The sequence below is a fragment of the Manis javanica genome, chromosome 2 (genome assembly GCF_040802235.1).
Source record: "Manis javanica isolate MJ-LG chromosome 2, MJ_LKY, whole genome shotgun sequence".
Taxonomy (NCBI): Eukaryota; Metazoa; Chordata; class Mammalia; order Pholidota; family Manidae; genus Manis; species Manis javanica.
Window position 1 is genome coordinate 51,754,949 of NC_133157.1, and position 20,005 is coordinate 51,774,953.

At 34.7% G+C, this 20,005-nt stretch overlaps 1 protein-coding gene across 8 annotated transcripts in view; it reads right to left on the reverse strand.

Moving 5' to 3' along the window:
• The window catches only part of CCDC171 (coiled-coil domain containing 171), a 353,248-nt gene that overhangs the window by 173,819 nt on the left and 159,424 nt on the right, over positions 1-20,005 (reverse strand). For all 8 annotated transcript variants that reach the window (XM_073228479.1, XM_073228476.1, XM_073228477.1 and 5 more), the window contains 2 exons: positions 12,474-12,978; positions 11,588-11,704 (listed from right to left, as the gene is read on the reverse strand). In XM_073228479.1, coding sequence (XP_073084580.1) covers positions 11,588-11,704; positions 12,474-12,978 — 622 coding nt within the window. The remainder of the gene's footprint in view (positions 1-11,587; positions 11,705-12,473; positions 12,979-20,005) is intronic.

Sequence of the window (20,005 nt, forward strand, 5' to 3'; positions counted from 1 at the left end):
GTCATATCCAAAAAATCATTATCAAGATCCATGTCAAGGAGGTTTATTCCTATTTTCTTCTAGGAGTTTCATGGTTTCAGGTCTTGTCTTTAAGCCATTTCAAGTTAATTTTTGTGAGTGGTATAAGATAGGGGTCCAGTTTCACTCTTTTACATATGAATATCCAATTATCCCAGCACCACTGATTGAAAAGGCTGACTTTTCACCATTGAGTGTTATTGGCTCTCTTGTCAAATACCAGTTGACAATATATGTTTGGGTTTATTTCTGGGCTCCTGATTCTGTTCCATTGGTCTGTTTGTTTTTATGTCAGTACCATACTGTTTTGATTACTGCAGCTTTCTAGTACAGCTTGAATTCTGGAAGTGTGATGCTTCCTACTTTATTCTTCTTTCTCAGGATTTCTTCAGCTATTCATGGTCTTTCGTGGGTCTGTAAAAATTTTAGGACCGTTTTTTCTACTTCATAAAAAATGCCACTGGAATCTTGCTAGTGATTGCACTGGATTTATAGATGTCTTTTGGTAGTATTGACATTTTAACAATATTAATTCTTCCAATCCATGATCATAAAATACCTTTCCATTTATTTATGTCTTCTCCAATTTATTTCATCAAGGTCTTATACTTTTTAGAGTAAGATATTTCACCTCCTTGGTTAAATTTATTCCTAAGTAGTTTACTGTTTTTAAGGCTACTGTATATGGGATCTATTTATTTTTCAGAAAATTTTTTGTTAGTGCCAGTAACTCTTTTGAAAGAGTTTGTAAGTGTTTCCAGTTGCTTACAAGTTGCTCTTTCAAAGAAATAATAAAGAATTTTGTATTTAGGTAATACTGGAAAGCAATATAGAAGCTCACTTGGATGGATAAAGAATTACTAGGGGCAGAATTGTCCTAAAATTTAGCCAGCAAAATTGTGCCAGTATCCATATATACACAGAAGACTGTGATTACATGTCACGTATGTGATGGATCTCAACAATAACTGATTAGTAAAGATGAGCATAAACTGTATCTGGAGAGAGTAAAAAGTGTATTACAGTATGTATGCATCTGTGATTTCTATTAATAACAAAGTCACCATGCTGCCAATATTATCATGGTCTGCCATCACCATTCATAATTGAATAAATGTTAATGTTTGTTTAGTGGTTAGTAAAACAAGACATAGTTTTTTTCTCATTCAAGTCCACAGACACTCTCCATTCCCAAATTCTACCCATGAACCCTTTTGAGAAGGGTTCTGTGGACCAAGGTTAAGAGACCTTTTATCAAAAGAATATACTTCCCAGTTTTAATCTATATCCTTGAGCCTCTGCCTCTGTGTCAGCTTAATAAGAAAGCTGCATACCTGGACTACTCAGAGAACTATGCTTAAATATTACATTTTCAGTTTTTAACTGAAAATGAATATAAGTAACACTGACCAACAAAAAATCTTCTGAATCTATGAAGTAGTTTTTAAAGATAGAAATTGTGATGTTATTCAGTATTTCCAATATGATAATCCATGTAATAAGTTCCTCTTAAGGTTTAGTAGCAAAAAAATAGTCATTCCCATCTGTTTGGAGACATAAGAGAGCATCTCACATCTGAGAAAACAAGAAGTTCAGTTTAAATGCAGGTTTATTAATGAGAGTACTGGAAGGTGAAACTGTGCATATAGAGGAAAATCAGATCAAGAAGGTTCTCACATACCTTGGTTAAGAATTATTTCATACAGTAAGAAATGGGGAACAATGCTGCTGGTGATATTGAGGACAAAGGTATGTCACAAACCAAGCACTGCTTACATGCATTAGCTCATTTAGCATTCACAAGAGTCCATGTGATGGTACTACTATCGTAGCCATTTAAATTAAGGGAGAGGAAGAGAATAATGATAAATACTTTATAGGGTGACCCATTCATGTTGAAATATGTACAAAACAACTTCAAAGAAGTATACATAAATATTAGTCATATACCTGGATAGGGAGATTTATAAGAGATTTAAATTTACTTCCTTATAGTGTTCAATGCTTTATAAATGTTCTACAATACACTGCTATTACTTGTTACTTTTATAACCCTCCTCCAAATTATTTATGTGCTAAATATAAGACAGATAGACAGACAGACAAATAGAACAGCAGTGTGCCGAAGAGTGGAAGTGTGGTCAGTCATTAGCAGTGTAACACATGCAAAAATAAGGAGTCAAGACAACAGTAATGAGACTAGGATAAAAAATACACTAATAAGATATATAGTATACTAAGATTAAGTGTAAGAATAAGAATAAATTACGGTGACTCCCAGGTTTCTATTTTAGATACTACTTTGGATGGCCATGCCAATTACAATGATAGAAAATTTAGAAGGAGGTTTTCGGATAAAGAAGATAAGTAAAATTTTGAACATGCTGAGTTTGAGGTATTATTAGCCTCCTCCTAGAAAGCTAGGTAACATAGGATTTAAGCTGAGGCATTAACTAGGAGGCAACCTCTAAAACCTTGGAATCTCTGCAGTAAGTGGAATGTCTTTATGGGCCCCCAAGACCACACTTGACAGTTTATACTAATGAGATAAGTCACGGTAAGCTTATGCTAATGACAATACTAAGGCTAAGGTATGGCCATGTCAAAAAGACCAACCATGTGATTAGAGTTTGGGGCTCTGAATCACAATGGTTTAACCTCCAGGGAGAGGAAAGAGCTAGAAACTGAGTTCTACCATGTAACCTGTGGTACAGTCAATCACGTCTATGTGCTGAAGCCTTAATAAACAGCCTGGGCTCTGGAGCTCCAGTAGGTTTCCTGAGTTGGCAGTACTCAATGTATATTGTCATTAATTGATGCTAGGAGGATAACTTGTCCTGAGACCAACAGAAGCTTCATGTCTGGAACCTACCAAGACTTTCCTATGTGTCTATTCTTTGGCTTGCTATAATTAAATGATAATTCTAATACAGCACTTCCCTGAATTCTATGTCATTCTAACAAATTATGGAATCTTAGAGAGTCCACAGGGAGCCCTGAATTCATAGGCAGCTGACCTGCAGTAAGAGTGTCCCTGGGGACCCTGAACTTGTAGCTGGTGTCTTAAGTGAAAACAGTCTTGCAGGGAATGTTTTCCTGCCTGTGTGGTTTGGCCTGTGCGCTGGGTGACTCCATCTTTATGAAATTCCTGAAAAGAAAGAACTAAAGTGACAAAAAAGAAATCAGAGGTTGTCTTGGGTTAGGAATAGGTAGGGGTAAAGGACTGAAAAAAAATTGAAGAAAACGCTCTGTATTTTCTTATATACATTCTAGTGTACATAGTTTTTAAAACTCACTCAATTTTACAGTTAAACAAATGCATTTTATTGCACATAAATTATACCCCAAATATTTGACTTAAAAAGAAGAGATAAATAATTCTACGTCTGATATTATTGAGAATGTTATTCATTCTATCACATCATCTCCCTTTTTATTAAGAGCTACAGGAAAATTCCTATCTAATTGTAGTCCAAGAACATTTTTATTTCTCCTAAATTTTGGGGGTTATTTTAATGGCAAAACTGGCAACTGAATAATGAAATTCAAATCGGAAAATGAGTGTATAGGCCTTCCTAGTTGGCTTTTCAACATCATTCCTGACTTAAACTTGCTTCTATTTTCTTTTACTTAACTTTTTAATGGATATCATATAGTTATATTTTACAAATACCTGTAAGTTGCCAAAACTTTTTTCTGGAACAAGGCAGGGGTAAAACATTTCTAAATATACACATCATATTTTAGTATAGATTTTAGGGGAAATGTTTTCTTCTTTTACAAAATGTTTTCTTCTTTTTCAAGAAACCTTTAAAGTTCAAATAAATATGCTAAGGTTCAGCTTAATATTAATATTAGTTAGTACTAACTATTGTTAATAGTACTAACAAATATATCTTACAAAAGTTGTTACACTGGAATTTTACATAGTCATGAACTCTCCTAGGGATAAATTATCCATTTAAAACCTTATTAAAATTATGATAGGCAAATAAATTTTAATTGAAAAAACAAACTATCTGTTCACTATAAAATTCTTTTACCTTGTCTATATGCTTGAAATTTTTGATAATAAAATGTTTGAAAAAATATGGGAAAATACAAAAGTAATAATAAAAAAGAAAAAAAAGAAAATTCAGTAAGTTAAACATGGCTCCCCAATATAGACACTAGTATCTGAAATACCAAAAATAACACATCGTCTGATTGTTCTTGTTTTAATTTTGAACTTTAGTGAAGTTATGTAAATAACACAATCATCTGTAAGTTACTCCTTCTCATATTTTACTGTGCATATAAATTATCTTAGGATCTTATTAAAATGTAGACCCTGATTGAGTGGCTCTCAAGTGGATGGAGTCTGAGATTATACATCTCTAACAAATTCCCACTTAATGCTGATGTTGCTGGTCCACAGACCACACAGAGTAGTAAGTCTCCTTTTATTATTTATTAGGATTCAATAAAGCCTTAAAGTTTTAAAATATATAATGACAACTACTTATTAATACCAATATCTTTACCTCTGTTTTGGACTTCCTAAGCGTGAAACCTCAATGTTAAGCTGAATACAACAGAGATTTCTGAGTTTTACCTGAAAGAGTTGCTATGACCTCTAGAAAGTTAACTCAAAGTATACAATGCAAGGAAGTTCTGAGTACTAATAGCAGGGGCATGTATATTTGGGTCATCTATCTCCTAGATTATTAAGATTCGGTTGCAGAGGAAATGTGTAACCAAAATGTATGAACATTCTATTCATATCCACCTACTTCCATTTTTTCAGAGATTTTATGCAAATCAGCATATTTGTTCCTACCTTGAGAAATTCATTCTGCACCAGGCATATGAAAATGTTCAGCTATCTAAAGGGTTCCTCAGTCCATTCCCACAATGATTGATATCCTAGCCCTTTGGTGGAAGTAACATTCTCCCCTGTTTGAGGTAAATGATCTCTTGCAGGCACACCATTTGGATACCAGGAAGAGGTAATTTATCTCAAATGGGCAAATATTTTAATGAAGGCAAGAAGGTTGCCACCTGTCCAGTATTTACAGAGGCAACATGGAAACTGGGGTCTTTGCCCACTGCCTATAAATACATCATCAAAGTTTAAGGAGTTAGCAAGGGGCTTTTAACCACCTTAGCACTTGCTGAGCAGTGAATTCAAGCTACCATTACTGAACTTCCAGTGTCATGAAAAGGTAGGAAGTAACAGACCAGTTCACCTGAGACAATGGCACACAAGGAGAGATAAAACAACAAGCATTTTTTGAACAATCACATATACAAGGGATTCGGCTGGTCAGGTCACATTTATTCCTAATAACCTTATGTCCTAGGAACTTTTCTTAGCCATATTTTACAGATGAAGATAATGAGGCTGAAAGGGATTAAGTACTTTTCCCAATGTCACTCATAGAGTAGGCAATGAAACCCAGATTCAAATCTAGAGGACAATTTTTAATCCATACTCCATTATGCATCCAACATGTTTAATTTTTCTCTCCTAAAGAGGTAATTGTATGTGTATGATTCAGAACTTACTCTAAAAAAGATAAGCACCTCATTTTTAAAGAGTAATTTGCTGACTTTTTTGTAAGCCTTAGAACAAAGATAACACAATCTAATTACTATTTAATGTATCAAAAGCTACTACTTGGTATCAACATACATGTACTAGTTTTCCTGGGACAAACAAAAAAAGTGAGTGATGCCATCCTGACATGTAAAATGGTTTAAATTTTCAGCAAATTCTTTAAAAAGAAAAAGAAAGAGGGAAAGCAGAGAAAAGAAAAATCACAGTTATAAGAAGTGTCTTCTTTCATTTCAGAATTTGAATATTATTTCCTAAATAAACTTTCCCAAGATTTTGTGATTTGAACTTCCCATTTGGCTGAAAAGATTAAGATACTGCTCATAATATTAGATGATTCAAGAGACAATGACCAAATTACAAATCAAGGCTGAACTGCTATTCCTGATAACTGTCATAGGATGCAAAGATCCCATTGTGAATTGGTTAAACAAATGAAACGCCCAACTAGATAAATATTACTCAGACATTAAAAATCATTCTCTAGAAGAATATTAATAGAAATGGAGAAGAATCCTTCAAAAGCATACCTTTTTTAAAAACTAAAGCTATAATAATATACCATGAACAAAGCACAGCATCACTTCCACAATTTTCTTGCCAAAAATATATAAACTGAATCTAACCATGAGGAAACATCAAATAAAAATTGAAGGATATTCTACAAAAATTGGCCAATAATCTTCAAGATAATAATGTCAAGGAAAGACTGAGGAACTCTTCCATATTGAGAGAGATGAAAGAAACATGATTTAATGCAACACATAATCTTAAACCAGATCCTTTTGCTGTAAAAGACATGATGGGACAACTAGGGAAAGCCAAGTGGGGTCTGAATGGTAGTCATGTATCAATGTTGGTTTCCTGAGGTTGACCACCACACTCTGGTTATGTAAAAGAATGTCTTTGTTTGAAATACACAATGGAATATGAGGGAGTAGTGGGGCATCATATCAGCAACTTGCTGTCAAATTGTTCAGCAGAAAAAGAGGTCTCTGTTGTGTACTTGCAGCTTTTCTATAAGTTTGAGAGTACTTCAAAGTAATTAAATGAAGATATAAAACAGTCTGTAGCCTATGACATCATTTGTATCACCTGTTTACCTGTTGGTGAATGAGTGCGTGGCAGGAAGGAAGGAAGGGAGGGAGGAAGGGTGAATGGATAGAAAGAGATAGAGGGTTAAAATAAATTGGAAGAACACATCAGAACATAAGCAAATGTCAATATAAACTATTCCTATATGATAGGGAAATATTTTCATCTTTAGTTATTCTCTGATTTTTTTTCAAGTTTTCTGAATTGATTAGTTTGCTTTTACAATAGAGGCAGTCAATGTGGAGGTAGTTCGTTTTTTAAAAACTGAATCTTCTGTTGCAAACATTGTTGATTAGCTGATCCATTCCACCCCAAACCCTGCTCTTTTGCCAATTTCCAGATAGTCAGCTAGGGATAACCATGTGCTCCAGCTCAGGCCAATAAAACAATAGCAGAAGACTGCTGGGGGGCTTCTGGGGAAATTTTACCTTTGGCAGCCACATACCTTCAAAATGCTGACAGCTTTCTAGAGATATAATTCACATACCATATAATTTACCCATTTAAAGTGTAGAAATCAATGCTTTTGAATATATTCATAGAGTTGTGCAATCATTCCCACAGTTAATTGTAAAACATGTTCGTCACCCCAAGAAGAAACCCCTTATCCATTAGCAGTCACTTCCCATAACCCATCAGACCCTCCCCCACCTTAGGGTGCCCCTAATCTACTTTCTGTTGCTACATTCGCTTAATCTGGACATTCAAATAAATGGAATGACACAATATAGGACCTTTGTGACTAGCTTCTTTAACTGAGCATAATATTTTCAAGGGCCATCCATGTTGTAACATGGATCAGTACTTCATTCCTTTTTATGCCCAATAATCTTTTATCATTTGGATATTTATCCCTTCCTCAGCTGACAACATTTATTTGCATTTGTTGCTACTTCAGGCCATTATGCATAATGCTGCAATGAACATTCATGCACACGTTTTTGTAAGGATATGTTTTCGCTTCTCTTGGATATATGCCTAGAGTGGAATTGCTGGGCTCATATGATAACTCTGTTTAGCATTTTAAGGAATTGCCAGGCTCTTTTGCAAAGCAGCTGTATCATTTTTCATTCCCAGCAGCAATGTATGAATGCCTTCACATTTTGTCCTTTCCTTTTCCTTGCTGCCCTAACACAATCCTGATGCCTGAAAGTAAAGTAACTGCTTAAAACTACGAGGCGCAAACTTGAAGATGCTAACTAAGAACAGCAGAGCAGGAAGACAGTCTGGATTTCTACCTACCTCCAGACTTTCTATTACTAGGAAAGAAAAAACTGTCTGTGATTAAGTACATCAAAGTAGGGACTTCTTTTAGTTATACAGAAAGCAAACCTGTGATGCATTCAAACATACAATGTCATGATATTCAGAGGAAGACATTTCTACTTGATCTTTATATACTAATTTATAATTAAACCATGTTTTAAAAAGTTAGAGCTGTATGTGATATGTAAATATATAAGCTAATGTAATTTATGAAATCATTTGATCTACACTAAATTTTTTTGAAATTGTTTTGTTATTATTCAGTTAATGCAAAAAATCCTAATAATGACCAATGTTGAACTAAGAAAGGTAAGCAAACCAATAAACAAAGACTGTTCTCAATACTTTACAAATTAACACATTTATGTCTCTAAAAAACTCTATAATATAGGTAATAGTATTCCCATTTTACAAATAAAGAAACTGAAGCAGAGAGAGTTTAAATAACTTGCCATGTCACACACTAGTGTCAGAACAGTAGTCAAAAGTCAGGCAGAATCCTGCTTAACCCTATACACTATGTTCCCTCCACTGTACAGCACTTTAGCAATATTTGAATAGAAAATGAATAATTAGTAGTCTAAAAATGTACACAGGCAGATATCCATGTGTATCTTCATCAATGTTATACACTATTTTCATAGGCAGAAAGGGCACAATTTTTTTAGCACCCACTGTATGCCAGGTACTGTATAAAACTGTTCAGCAAGTGTTATCTCATTAAATCCTCCTAAAAACCATGAAGATAAAACTATCTCCATTTATAGGTGTAAAGTCTGATGCCCAGTAAAGCAACTTGCCCAATTCCACACAAATAATAACTAGCAGAGCTGGCTACAAAATCAAATATGCCATGTTCAAAGCTAGTATTCTTTCTACTACACAAGAATGCTTACCTAGTTATGTTATTTACATATTAATAAACTCAACATGACTGTATAATCTGTTATGGCTTTACATTTATTACCCTCATTATTATCTGTTAATAATCTCATACTTTAAATGCCTGAAAATATTTTCCCATCCTTTTTGCTAAAATATCAGAATTTCTACCACTAGGATGCACTTAAAAATGAAAACACATACCTGGAAAAAATAATAATGACCCCTCATCACATTTTGAAGGAATTATTCTATAAACCCAGCTAGTCAAGTAATCTCTGCAGAAGGTACACACCAGTCATTTTTGCACTAGTCCAATAATAATTCAAATCTCTGCCTGTCTGGAACATATCCTGCCCTGTACTCTTCAGGACTTTCATGTGTAAGTTATTCTCCACATGTAAGCAACTATCACTTTTTCTCCTATAAGTACTGTTCTTAAGCCAACAACATACAAAGGCTTCCCTAAAATAAGTTTCCCTGAACTTACTATTTCCTCAAGTAATCAGAGACACAACCAGGTTCTAACGTCAAAGGCCTTCCTGGAGGTGGGTAAACACCACTCTTGCTCTACTTTCTACTTGATAGATCTTACCCACACTTATTTTTAACAGGGTGTCAATAATCATTATGTCAATATTTTAACTTTAAAATGTTGCAAGGGGCCACTTTTGGAAAATGTGCTCAGGGGCATCACAGCCTACATTTGTAAAACCTCTACAATCTGATCCCACACCAATGAGTCACCTTTTCTCCCACCACTCCCCAATATGGTTATAAGGGAAAATACATTGTAGTAATCACCATCTGTAAACCAGGCCTGTTAGACATGGATTTCCATTATCATCTCTTCATGTCGCTTCTTCCCACTGTTGCATCTCTGCGTAATCCATGCCCTTTGTCTGAATGCCATCTCTCCTCTCCAACTTAGTATCATTCTAGGCCCAACTAAAGCCCACAGAGAAGGCTCACTGAAGCCTTCCCAATAATCCTAGGCCCACATTGGGCTGCACCTTCTATGGATTCTTAGATTCTTATTTCCTCATCCAGCCCTTGACTATATTCTGCCTCTGCCTAAAGTCATTCATGAGTTGTCATTTTGTTATATATACAATATGGCACCAGGATAAATAGGCACTAGCCATCAACACATAGGCTACCAGCAAGGTCTGTTCCCTTTGAGTCTGTGATATTTTTGAAGTGCAATATATATGCTTACATAAACACACACACACACACACACACACACATATATATATATATACACACATGCTTATAGCATTGTGCGTATTTTCTAGATGGCCAGATCAAGTCGTACATTTTTTGTTTATCTCCTGAAGTATACACAGCACAGTGATAAAGAAAAAACCTCATTAAACAAAGTAATATTATACAGACAAGATTATGGCTTAAGAAACGAATCTATTTAAACATGTCCACATACCAACAAAGAATATGACTAACAGAAATCATCTCTTTATTAAATTAAATCCAACTAAACTAGATTTTATTAAGATTGTTCAAGAATGTTAGTTTTGCTTTGAAGTTATAATACCAACATTCTTAAAATACATTTATTTAGACTTTTGTTTTAGACTTCAAACCTAGTATGCTGAGGTTTTGCCAAAGCATTAAATATGCATATTATTTACTACCATCAATGGCCACAACTTGGAAATAATCTTTGAATCACAAGTTTACTACTACAAGGGCCTAGCTTTAGATAGCTGCAATCACAATAAATGATCTATATTTACATAGCAGAATTATCTAAAGAATTAAATCCTAAATCACTATTTCATTAATGCTTACAACATTTCATTAAGCAGCAAGTATTAACAAGTCCATTACACCATGTTTACTGTTAATGTGTCTGAAAGTACCATAATTAGTCTTGGCATAGCTTAATCGGTAAGTAATGGTATATTATATTCTTCTAGTGTAGAGAAATTAGTTTTCATTGAACCTTTCACACAAATATATCATGCAATCTGAGTCATGAAAAAGCGAACTTGAATTTTGGAACTCTGGAAATCACTAATTATAGGTGATTCTATACCTGGTGGAAAGGAGCAGACTACTCAAGTTAACTATTTAAAATTAATTAGAAAAAATAAAAACACATTACCAAATGAGTGAAAATTTTCTACTGGTTTGGTTATTACTCAAACTTCTAAGATTTACAACCAGAAACAGAAATGAAAGAAGACTAAAACATTCTGAGTATTACTTTTTAAAAAAGATAGTGATAAGCTTCCTATAGGAAAATCATCACTAGGAAAAAAAGGAAAGATGTGGAAAAGAGCATCCAAACATAATAAAACTAGACAACTTGAAATTATATACATTTGCTATTTTCTTTATATCTAAATGTTTATAACAAAAAATCAAACCTAATTCCTTCACAAAGGGAAAAAAAATTGGATACATTCACCAAGAAATGTCATTTAATTTTCCCATAAATAAATTACCCATCAAAATTTACATTACAAAATTTAATTATACAAAATAAATGTCATTTAATTTTCCCATAAATAAATTACCCATCAAAGTTTACATTAATTCACTGCATCATAAATGCATATTTACCAATCTCTCAGTATCTGAACAAAAGAAAAATGAGAACAAATATATTTTCTTCCTCGCTGGTTTATTAGATTGGTGCCATGCAGCATTTCTGGATATTTCCTTTGAATGTATTTTGTAAGGACCTTAAAGAGGGAATCATACCTGTTTTACTAATAGCTTCCTGCAACTCGGCCATAGAAGTGGTAATTGCAGCAAGAAGGTCAGAACTGGTTAGCCAACCGAGTGCCCGCAAACAATGCAACTGTTCCTTTTGATGTTCTGCAAAGACAGAGAAAAATCCACTATGCAATGCTAGAAAAATTTATTAAAATCCATGTTTAAAATTAATAGCAATGTTTAGCTATTTAAGAACTAGATTAAAACTTGTAGACAGAACTTTGCCTACTGAGTAAAAAGTCTGCAAAGAAATGTTACATTTGATTGATTTAATTAATTTATATATAAAACTGTTAATTGCCATCAAAGAAAAAGTAAACTTTCTTTATTCTATTAATATCACTTAATAGCTTGTTTTTTAAGTTAAAAATTAAAATCAATGTTTTCTCAGAAGAGTCAAGCATTCAAAAAATATTAGCTGGAAAATCTACCCTTGTCTCATTTTTTATAAAATTCTTCAATAGGTTTTTAACTCTGATAATTTTATACTGATTCATAGAAAGGGAAAATAAATTATACTGCTAATTAATTTAAATACAGCAGTCTACAGATTGACTTAACTGAAAAATTACTGTAAACTCTGGATGTACTGTGAAAAGAGATCTAAACATAATTAGGCTAGACAAGTTGAAATTACACATATTTGCTGCTACTTTCTTTATATTTAAATGTTCATAACAAAAATCAAATCTAATTTATACATAAACATACATTTATCCATATGCACATACATATCTATAGATATATGGGACTATGTTACATGATTAGAAATATTCAGTGGATTTTTAAAGTCTGCATGATGGCCAAACATATTTACATAGCATGTCACTTACATTCAGCTTAAGACTTTAAAAAGCACAAATTATCTTACTTGGAAACTTATGCCTGTCTTTGGGCTCTCCTATACACACTAACATGCCTATGCCTTCTTTGAAACTTTCCATCCAAGTAAAAAGAGAGACACACGATTGGCCCAAAATCTTGAGTCTGTTTGCCGCCAAAATTGCAATAACACCTTTTCGGAATACGCGTATCAGCCCTTTGAATGGTTTTTTCTTCATTTTGGCTTCCTCTTGCTTCTTTTCCTCTACAGTTGACAAAGCCTGAGCTAGAGTTCTAACTTCTAATTTGAACAACTCAAAGGTGTTGACTTGCTCCTGGAGAAAATCTCTCTGTGTAGATAAGGCACACGATCGGCTATAGAGAGGATACAAGGCACCAGCCATCAATGCACAGGCTGCCAACAAGGAGGTTTGTTCCTTTTGAGCCTGTGACAACACCTTTTTGAAATGCGAATTCTCAAGGACCAACTGTTCATGTGACTTCTCAGTACGGTTCAATTCTTCCATATTTTTTTCAGCAACTTCTTGAAATTTCTATAAGAAGAGAAGTCAAATAATATATTTGATCATGAAACAAATAGGCATTTTATAATTCATCCTTATAGAAAAAAAATAAAATTTGCTGAGTTACTTCTTCAGAAGATTCATGCTCTGAAATATCCAAAAATTACATGTGACAGAGCAAAAGTGGGCCAAACAACTTAATGTGGACATTGATTTTTAAATCCTCTTACTTAGAAGCTTTACACATAAATTTTAAGTATTTCATATATTTCTTATACACTTATACATAAATACACATATTAAGAACAAGAAAATGTCTCCTTTTCCATTCATTCCCTGCTTTTAAATAGAAATTACACCACCAATAGATGCTTTCTTATATGTAAAAAGACTTTACTTTTTGCCAAAATAATCAAAGGGTTAAATCAATGATACAACAAATAGACCTTGCCTGTCTGCCATTTACTAGATGAGGAGGGACTGATTCTCAGAACATACTCTCTTATTTCAGTGTCTTTCTTAACCATCCTAAGACAGAAGGCTGTACAAAGTACAGCTTCAGTGGTAGGAGGAAATACTAATCGTAAACTGGGCCTCAGCAGCAATCTGATCCTCTTTTCCTAATCAAGGTACTTACAATCCAAAACCTAATTTGAAATGCAAAAAAATTTTAATTGCAAACACCATATTTTAGTCACTAGAAAATAAACTAGGCCTTTATGAAATCGCATGCCTAGTGATCAAGGAATTGCTGAAGTAAAGTATAGAAGATAACAGATCCCAATTTCCTTTACTAATTCATTTATCATTCAATAAACATTTACTGATTACTCACTAAACTTCATGTGCTAGGAAAATAGACAAGTAAATCAATCATAGCGTAATGCTAAAATAAAACTATGCCAGATTGCCAGAGGTGCACAAAAGGGAGTTCACACAAAATGATGTTGACAGGCTGTTGGAAGGATATGACAAAAGACAAGTGGGGGTGTGGTATGTAATAGAAAGACTGAAAAAAAAAACCCTACTCCACCGTTAAGAAAGCTAACCATAGCTACTCTATAATAATTTAATCTAATCCTTACAATCAATGGTAATTTAACAACTTCATTTGGATCTTTCTCTAGCCAAGTGAGCTGCCATGACTTGGTCATGGACCTCTTCTTTTCTCAAAGGCAGGTCAAGGGGGTTCTAAGTGAATAAGGGGATCCAATCAGGGACCGGGAGAAGTCATGCTCTGTATACATATAATAAAGTGAAGTGTTGTCTTTATTATGAGAGAATCCTTTTGCGGGTGTTAAGGAAAATATTGGTTCAGGCTGCACTCTGTCTAAAATTTAATGTTATTTAATGTTCATCTTTGGAAGAGTTTTATTGTAAGTGTACGTCTGATTCAAGAATTACCCACTGAACAACTGAAAGAATCTAAGGCATTTCTAAAATTTACATTGGCAGGAAAATCTCCGAAGTGATCAGACTTTGAGAAAATCATACAGTCTCTCGACTACTCTGAAAGATTTGGTGTCAGAGACCACCACAGACAATGTGGCTAGGCAGTAGCCAAAAGAACTCAAACTTGTGAAACATTCTGCTGAGGAAAGTAACTCCTGGAACAAAACTGATCCTGAGGCTGAGGATGGGGTTCCCAAAGGTGCATAGTGAGAACAAGGAGGCTCTCAGAGGTACAGGCCTGAGTAGAGAAGAGTAAGGGAAAGAGACAAGAGGCCACTCACTGATTCAACTTCTTGGATGCTTTCCTTTGGGCAGGAGAAAAATTGTATGTTAGACATTGCTTTGAATGCTTCTATATGATAATTCCCTTTTGCTTACTCTACCTTTTCTCCAAAGTCTGATCCAGCCATATCTGCGGGGGTACTGTGAGAAATAAAGGAACAGGGCAATAAAGGAATTGTGACCTTGCCCCCTACTGCAACTCCACTGATGGCCAAGCTGTGGTGGCAGTATTCTGTCACTAGGACTGTGTCCCAGGGCGCCATACAAGGACACTTGTAAGGAAGTGGTATTCCACTGAGAACTGCTCAAAGAAGGAAGAAACTCTAAGAAGCACCAGCCAGATGGGCTGCTTGAAGCAGATGTGAGACCCCCTTTTAAGGGAGGCAACCTGTAAGAAAAGGGAAAACCGATACTGGAGTTGCAGCTAGACAAAGCAGGAAGAATAGTACACGGAAAAGCAAGAGGATAAGGTGTCTGAGCAAGTGCAAACCATTCCGAATGCCTGCAGAGAAGAAAACAATGATGGATATTTGAGAAGTACGTAAAATAACAGATGACTAAGCAAGGAATTTAAACTTTATTCAGAAAGCTATGAGGAGCCATAAAATCCTGAAACAGTTGCTCTGTTTCAGTAAATGGATGGGAGAATCAGAGACATCAATAGACTGCCAAGGGTAGCCGCAGAGTTGCAGGGAGTAGGGATGAAATGAGGGGAGCAAAGGGAAATTACAAAGGTTAATTCCATATTCTCTCCAAATTCTATATTCTCTTCAATATTCTCTAGTTCAACTAGAGGAAAAATGGAGAATTATAGAAAATGTAAAATCTTTTATCACACTGGCCATAGCTAAGCAGCAGAAGTAAAAACAAACCTAACTGGGTACCAGGTGGCTGCCTATTTGCACATTCACCGACCTCAGCATCTTAGGGAGAAGTGCATTTTCAATAAAAACTCCTTTTTTTGAACCAAAAAATGGAAAAGATGCATTTGCTAATGATATTTTAAATATTTTAAAACAATATTCAGTCATTGATCAAAATCAAATGGTTTACTGAAGGAGAGCTAAACGTAGAGGAAGCCCATTGTGAAATTTCATTAATTTTAGCACATGATAGATCTCAAACTCCCCTACTGTACACAGCTGGGCCACCACCACAGATCATCAGGCTAAAGCTAAAAGCATTTTAGGGAGGCAGGCAGAAACACAAAGTCCTGGGATGAGGATAAGAGGGTAACTAAAACATGGATGGAAATGGATAAAAGTCTAAAATAAGTTACCAAAAATACTACATTCTCTACACAGAGAAAAACAGGAACATGTGGAATTTTTAAAAAACAGAACTAGATTCTGGATTTACACAACCAGTGTTCATTTTAGGCCACCTAGTAGGAGTAGTGACAACATAATAAAGCAATTTTTGAAGATCTTCATGTCATTTTATAGTTCCAAATTTTGATCATTTGTAGTGACTATATATTAAAAAGAACAGATTAAAATTAATTATTATCATTATGGATGATTTTGTGAGACTCATCATATAATGTGTAATGTAAGAAAGAGATGCCATTCACAAATTGCTGTAAGAATAAAAATAAGTGAAGAATACACATGAAATCTGTTTTTCTTATAAAGGCTTCACCTTCCACCATGATCCTCAACCTAATGAAAAAGGAGAGAACACTCTGCTCCTTTACTATCCAGACGTGAGGCTTACTACTACTTTCTACAATTTAACCCCATCCTAGCACCCCCAGATCCTTTCCCTCTGGTTCTCCTAAACCAACTCAACTTTTAACGATCGTCAGAGCCCATTTCAAGGTCTGTCTATTCCACGACACCCTTTACTATAATTCTCATTCACAATGACCTTGACCTTCACTGAACTTAATTATGCCACTCAGGCATTTAATTCCTATATGCCACTTACTTACTTCATGTGTGTATACCTACTCTCCCTCAAATAAAATTGAGTGCCAGTCAGAGAATACAGTTAATGATTCTGTAACATCTTACTACATTGATAGACAGTGATCACACTGGGGGAAGTGAGGATTTAATAATATGGATAACTTTTGAACCACTGTGCTGTATATTAGAAACCAACATAGGATTGTATATTAATACTTAAACAAAAAATAAAATACAATGCTAGTTTCCAGAGGCCAAGAATTATTTACTATAACACCTGTCACAGTGATTTCTGGTAGGTATTCAATAAATATTGAACAAATTAAGTAATCCTTTATAAAATGTTCCTTGGCACATAACACAGTGCTTTGCCCATAATAGGCAATGAATAAATACCCAATGAATAAAATGATTTAAAAATGTAAAGAAAAATAGAATCAAAAAAGATATTATTTTCAAATACAATTTGGAACTTATCAACATGTCAGAATTCTGCTTTAAATTAATTCTGATATTCCACAGGGACTTTCAGAGGTATTGCATTATTTACGGTGAATTATTCTTGAAGAACAAAGCTTATTTGGTGGTAAGGCTGGAAATGGCTACAAGCACAAATTTTCCCTAAAAAAAAAATTCCTATGTTCTTTACCCAAGGAGATGAAAGGTTAATATTTTTAAAGCAAACATAAGGAACATCACCTTCAAATGGGGCAAAAGTATGCCTCGTACAGAAATGACCTGCTCCTCAGTGTGTTTCATTTCAAAAATAATTCTCAAATTCCCTCCAAAAACATTCTTATCATGAAAAATTAGAAAACAAAAATAAAGGGTAGATATCTTTTACACAAATTCCTTTGGCATATCAAAAATACTACATATTTCACTAGTTTTCCTTTATTGTCTGATAATTCAGAAAGCACCCAAAATGGGAGTAGAGGATAGTTTCTTAATGAATCATACACTTCCTGAGACACACGAGCTTTGAGGGAGAACTTATTGGCTTACAGCACTCCATGAACTTTGAGATTTTGGGCCAGAAATCAGACACTTCCCTAGGGAATACAATTCTTTCTTATCACTTTTGCTTGCTGAGTTCTTATTCTTTATGTTGGCAAAAAGACAAATTGCAAACTGGACATTCAATGACACATAGACGTCCAAGGACTTGATTTAAAATATTTTATCTTTGTAAGTTATGTATCTTGGCTTTTTATGCAATAGTAAAATGTGAAGCATAACAAACATAAATTCACCTGCTTTTCCTCATAACATAAATGTTTCTGTCAAAAATAAAGCACATTTTTTGAAGAGACTGGAACCCTCATACATTGCTGGTACAGATCCTAAAATGCAGCAGCAGCTTTTGGAAATAGTTCGGCAGCTCCTCAAAAAGTTAAAGACAGAGTCACCATATGACCCGGCAGTGCCATTATCTTGTCTTCACACATGTGTCAAACTCCACAATGATTATTTACTTAACTTAAAAACACTACCTTCATTTTGTAAATTTAGCACGCCAAAAATAGTATGTGCCAAAAATTGGCAAATGCCTGTGTTTGTTTACTCTTTCATTTCTAAGGCCCTACAAATTATAAAATTTGGATAAGCCAAGCTCTCAAAAGAACAAAGTTCTTATCACTAGACCGAGAATAACTGTGTCAATATAGGCAAGATACTTGATTTGCTGACTGTTATAAAATATTACCTCAGACTGTTGGAAAGGTAGCATTACCTCCAAATTTGGATCTGTCCCATGTATCTCTTCCTCCTGGGTTTTCAGATCCTGGCAACAGGGCCCAAGATGGCTCTAGTCTCTAGGAAGCCCTCAAACTTTGACCTCCTCTAAGTTGACAACATTCTTTTGGCAACTCATTACATACAACCTTATGATAAACCTATATTAGTTAATTTTTCACATATTTAAATAATGCCTCCCCAACTAACTGCGACACTTTCTGAGGAAAGAACTAAGTATTATATTTCTTTATTAATACCACAGCATGAAACACAGCATCCTTTATTATTTGGTATATAACATGAAAAGTTTTTACTTATATTAACTACGTTATATAAAAGTTGTCTTGTATTTTTACTTACAGTAATAATTTTGCAATATAGTGCCCTGAAAATTCAAGCTCAGAAAAAAAGAAGTCTGAGAGGAATAAGAAATAAGGGAGCTACCATTTGTGGATGGATAACAGTATGACATTGGTTAGCTCTTTCATACACTATCATGTTTAATTATTAATTACACAAGAATCACTCAGAAATCCAAGTTCAAAAAATATGAAATTGAACTGTCACTATACTTATTTTCAGATATTACTTTCACAGTGGCTGGGCAAGAATTAGAAACCCTGTCTGCATGCAGCTACCCAGCACAAGCCAGTAGGGGTTGCTGTTCTCCCAGGAGAGGAAGGCCACAAACTAGCAAGAAGGGACTTCCTCTTAGCCAACACACCGCCAGCTCCCCACAAATACCTCTATCACCATGAAAAGGCAGAATAATTTGATACAAACCAAGATCACAGAGGCAAACCCTGAGAAGGAGATAGACCTAACCAATCTCCCTGAAAAAGAATTAAAAATAAAGCTCATAACTATGCTGATGGAGCTGCAGAGAAACATGCAAGAGCTAAGGGATGATGTCCGAAAGGAGATTACAGAAATGAAACAACCTCTGGAAGGATTTATAAGCAGAATGGATAAGATGCAAGAGGCCATTGATGGAATAGAAACCAGAGAACAGGAACGCAAAGAGGCTGATGCAGAGAGAGATAAAAGGATCTCCAGGAATGAAACAATATTAAGAGAACTGTGTGACCAATCCAAAAGGAACAATATCTGCATTATAGGGGTACCAGAAGAAGAAGAGAGAAAAAGGGATAGAAAGTGTATTTGTAGAAATAATTGTTGAAAACTTCTCCAAACTGGGGAAGGAAATAATCGATCAGACCACGGAAATGCACAGAACCCCCAACAGAAGGGACCCAAGGAGGACAACACCCAGACACCTAATAATTAAAATGACAAAGATCAAGGACAAGGACAGAATTTTAAAGGCAGCTAGAGAGAGAAAAAAGGTCACCTACAAAGGAAAATCCATCAGACTATCATCAGATTTCTCAACAGAAACCTTATAGGCCAGAAGAGAATGGCATGATATATTTAATGTAATGAAAGAGAGGGGCCTTGAACCAAGAATACTGTATCCAGCATGATTATCATTTAAATATGAAGGAGGAATTAAACAATTTCCAGACAAGCAAAAGTTGAGGGAACTTGACCCCCACAAACCACCTCTACAGGGTATTTTAGAGGGATTGCTCTAGATGGAAGCACTCCTAAGACTAAATAGATGTCACCAGAGAAAATAAAATCACAGGAAAGCAGACCAACCAAACACTAACTAA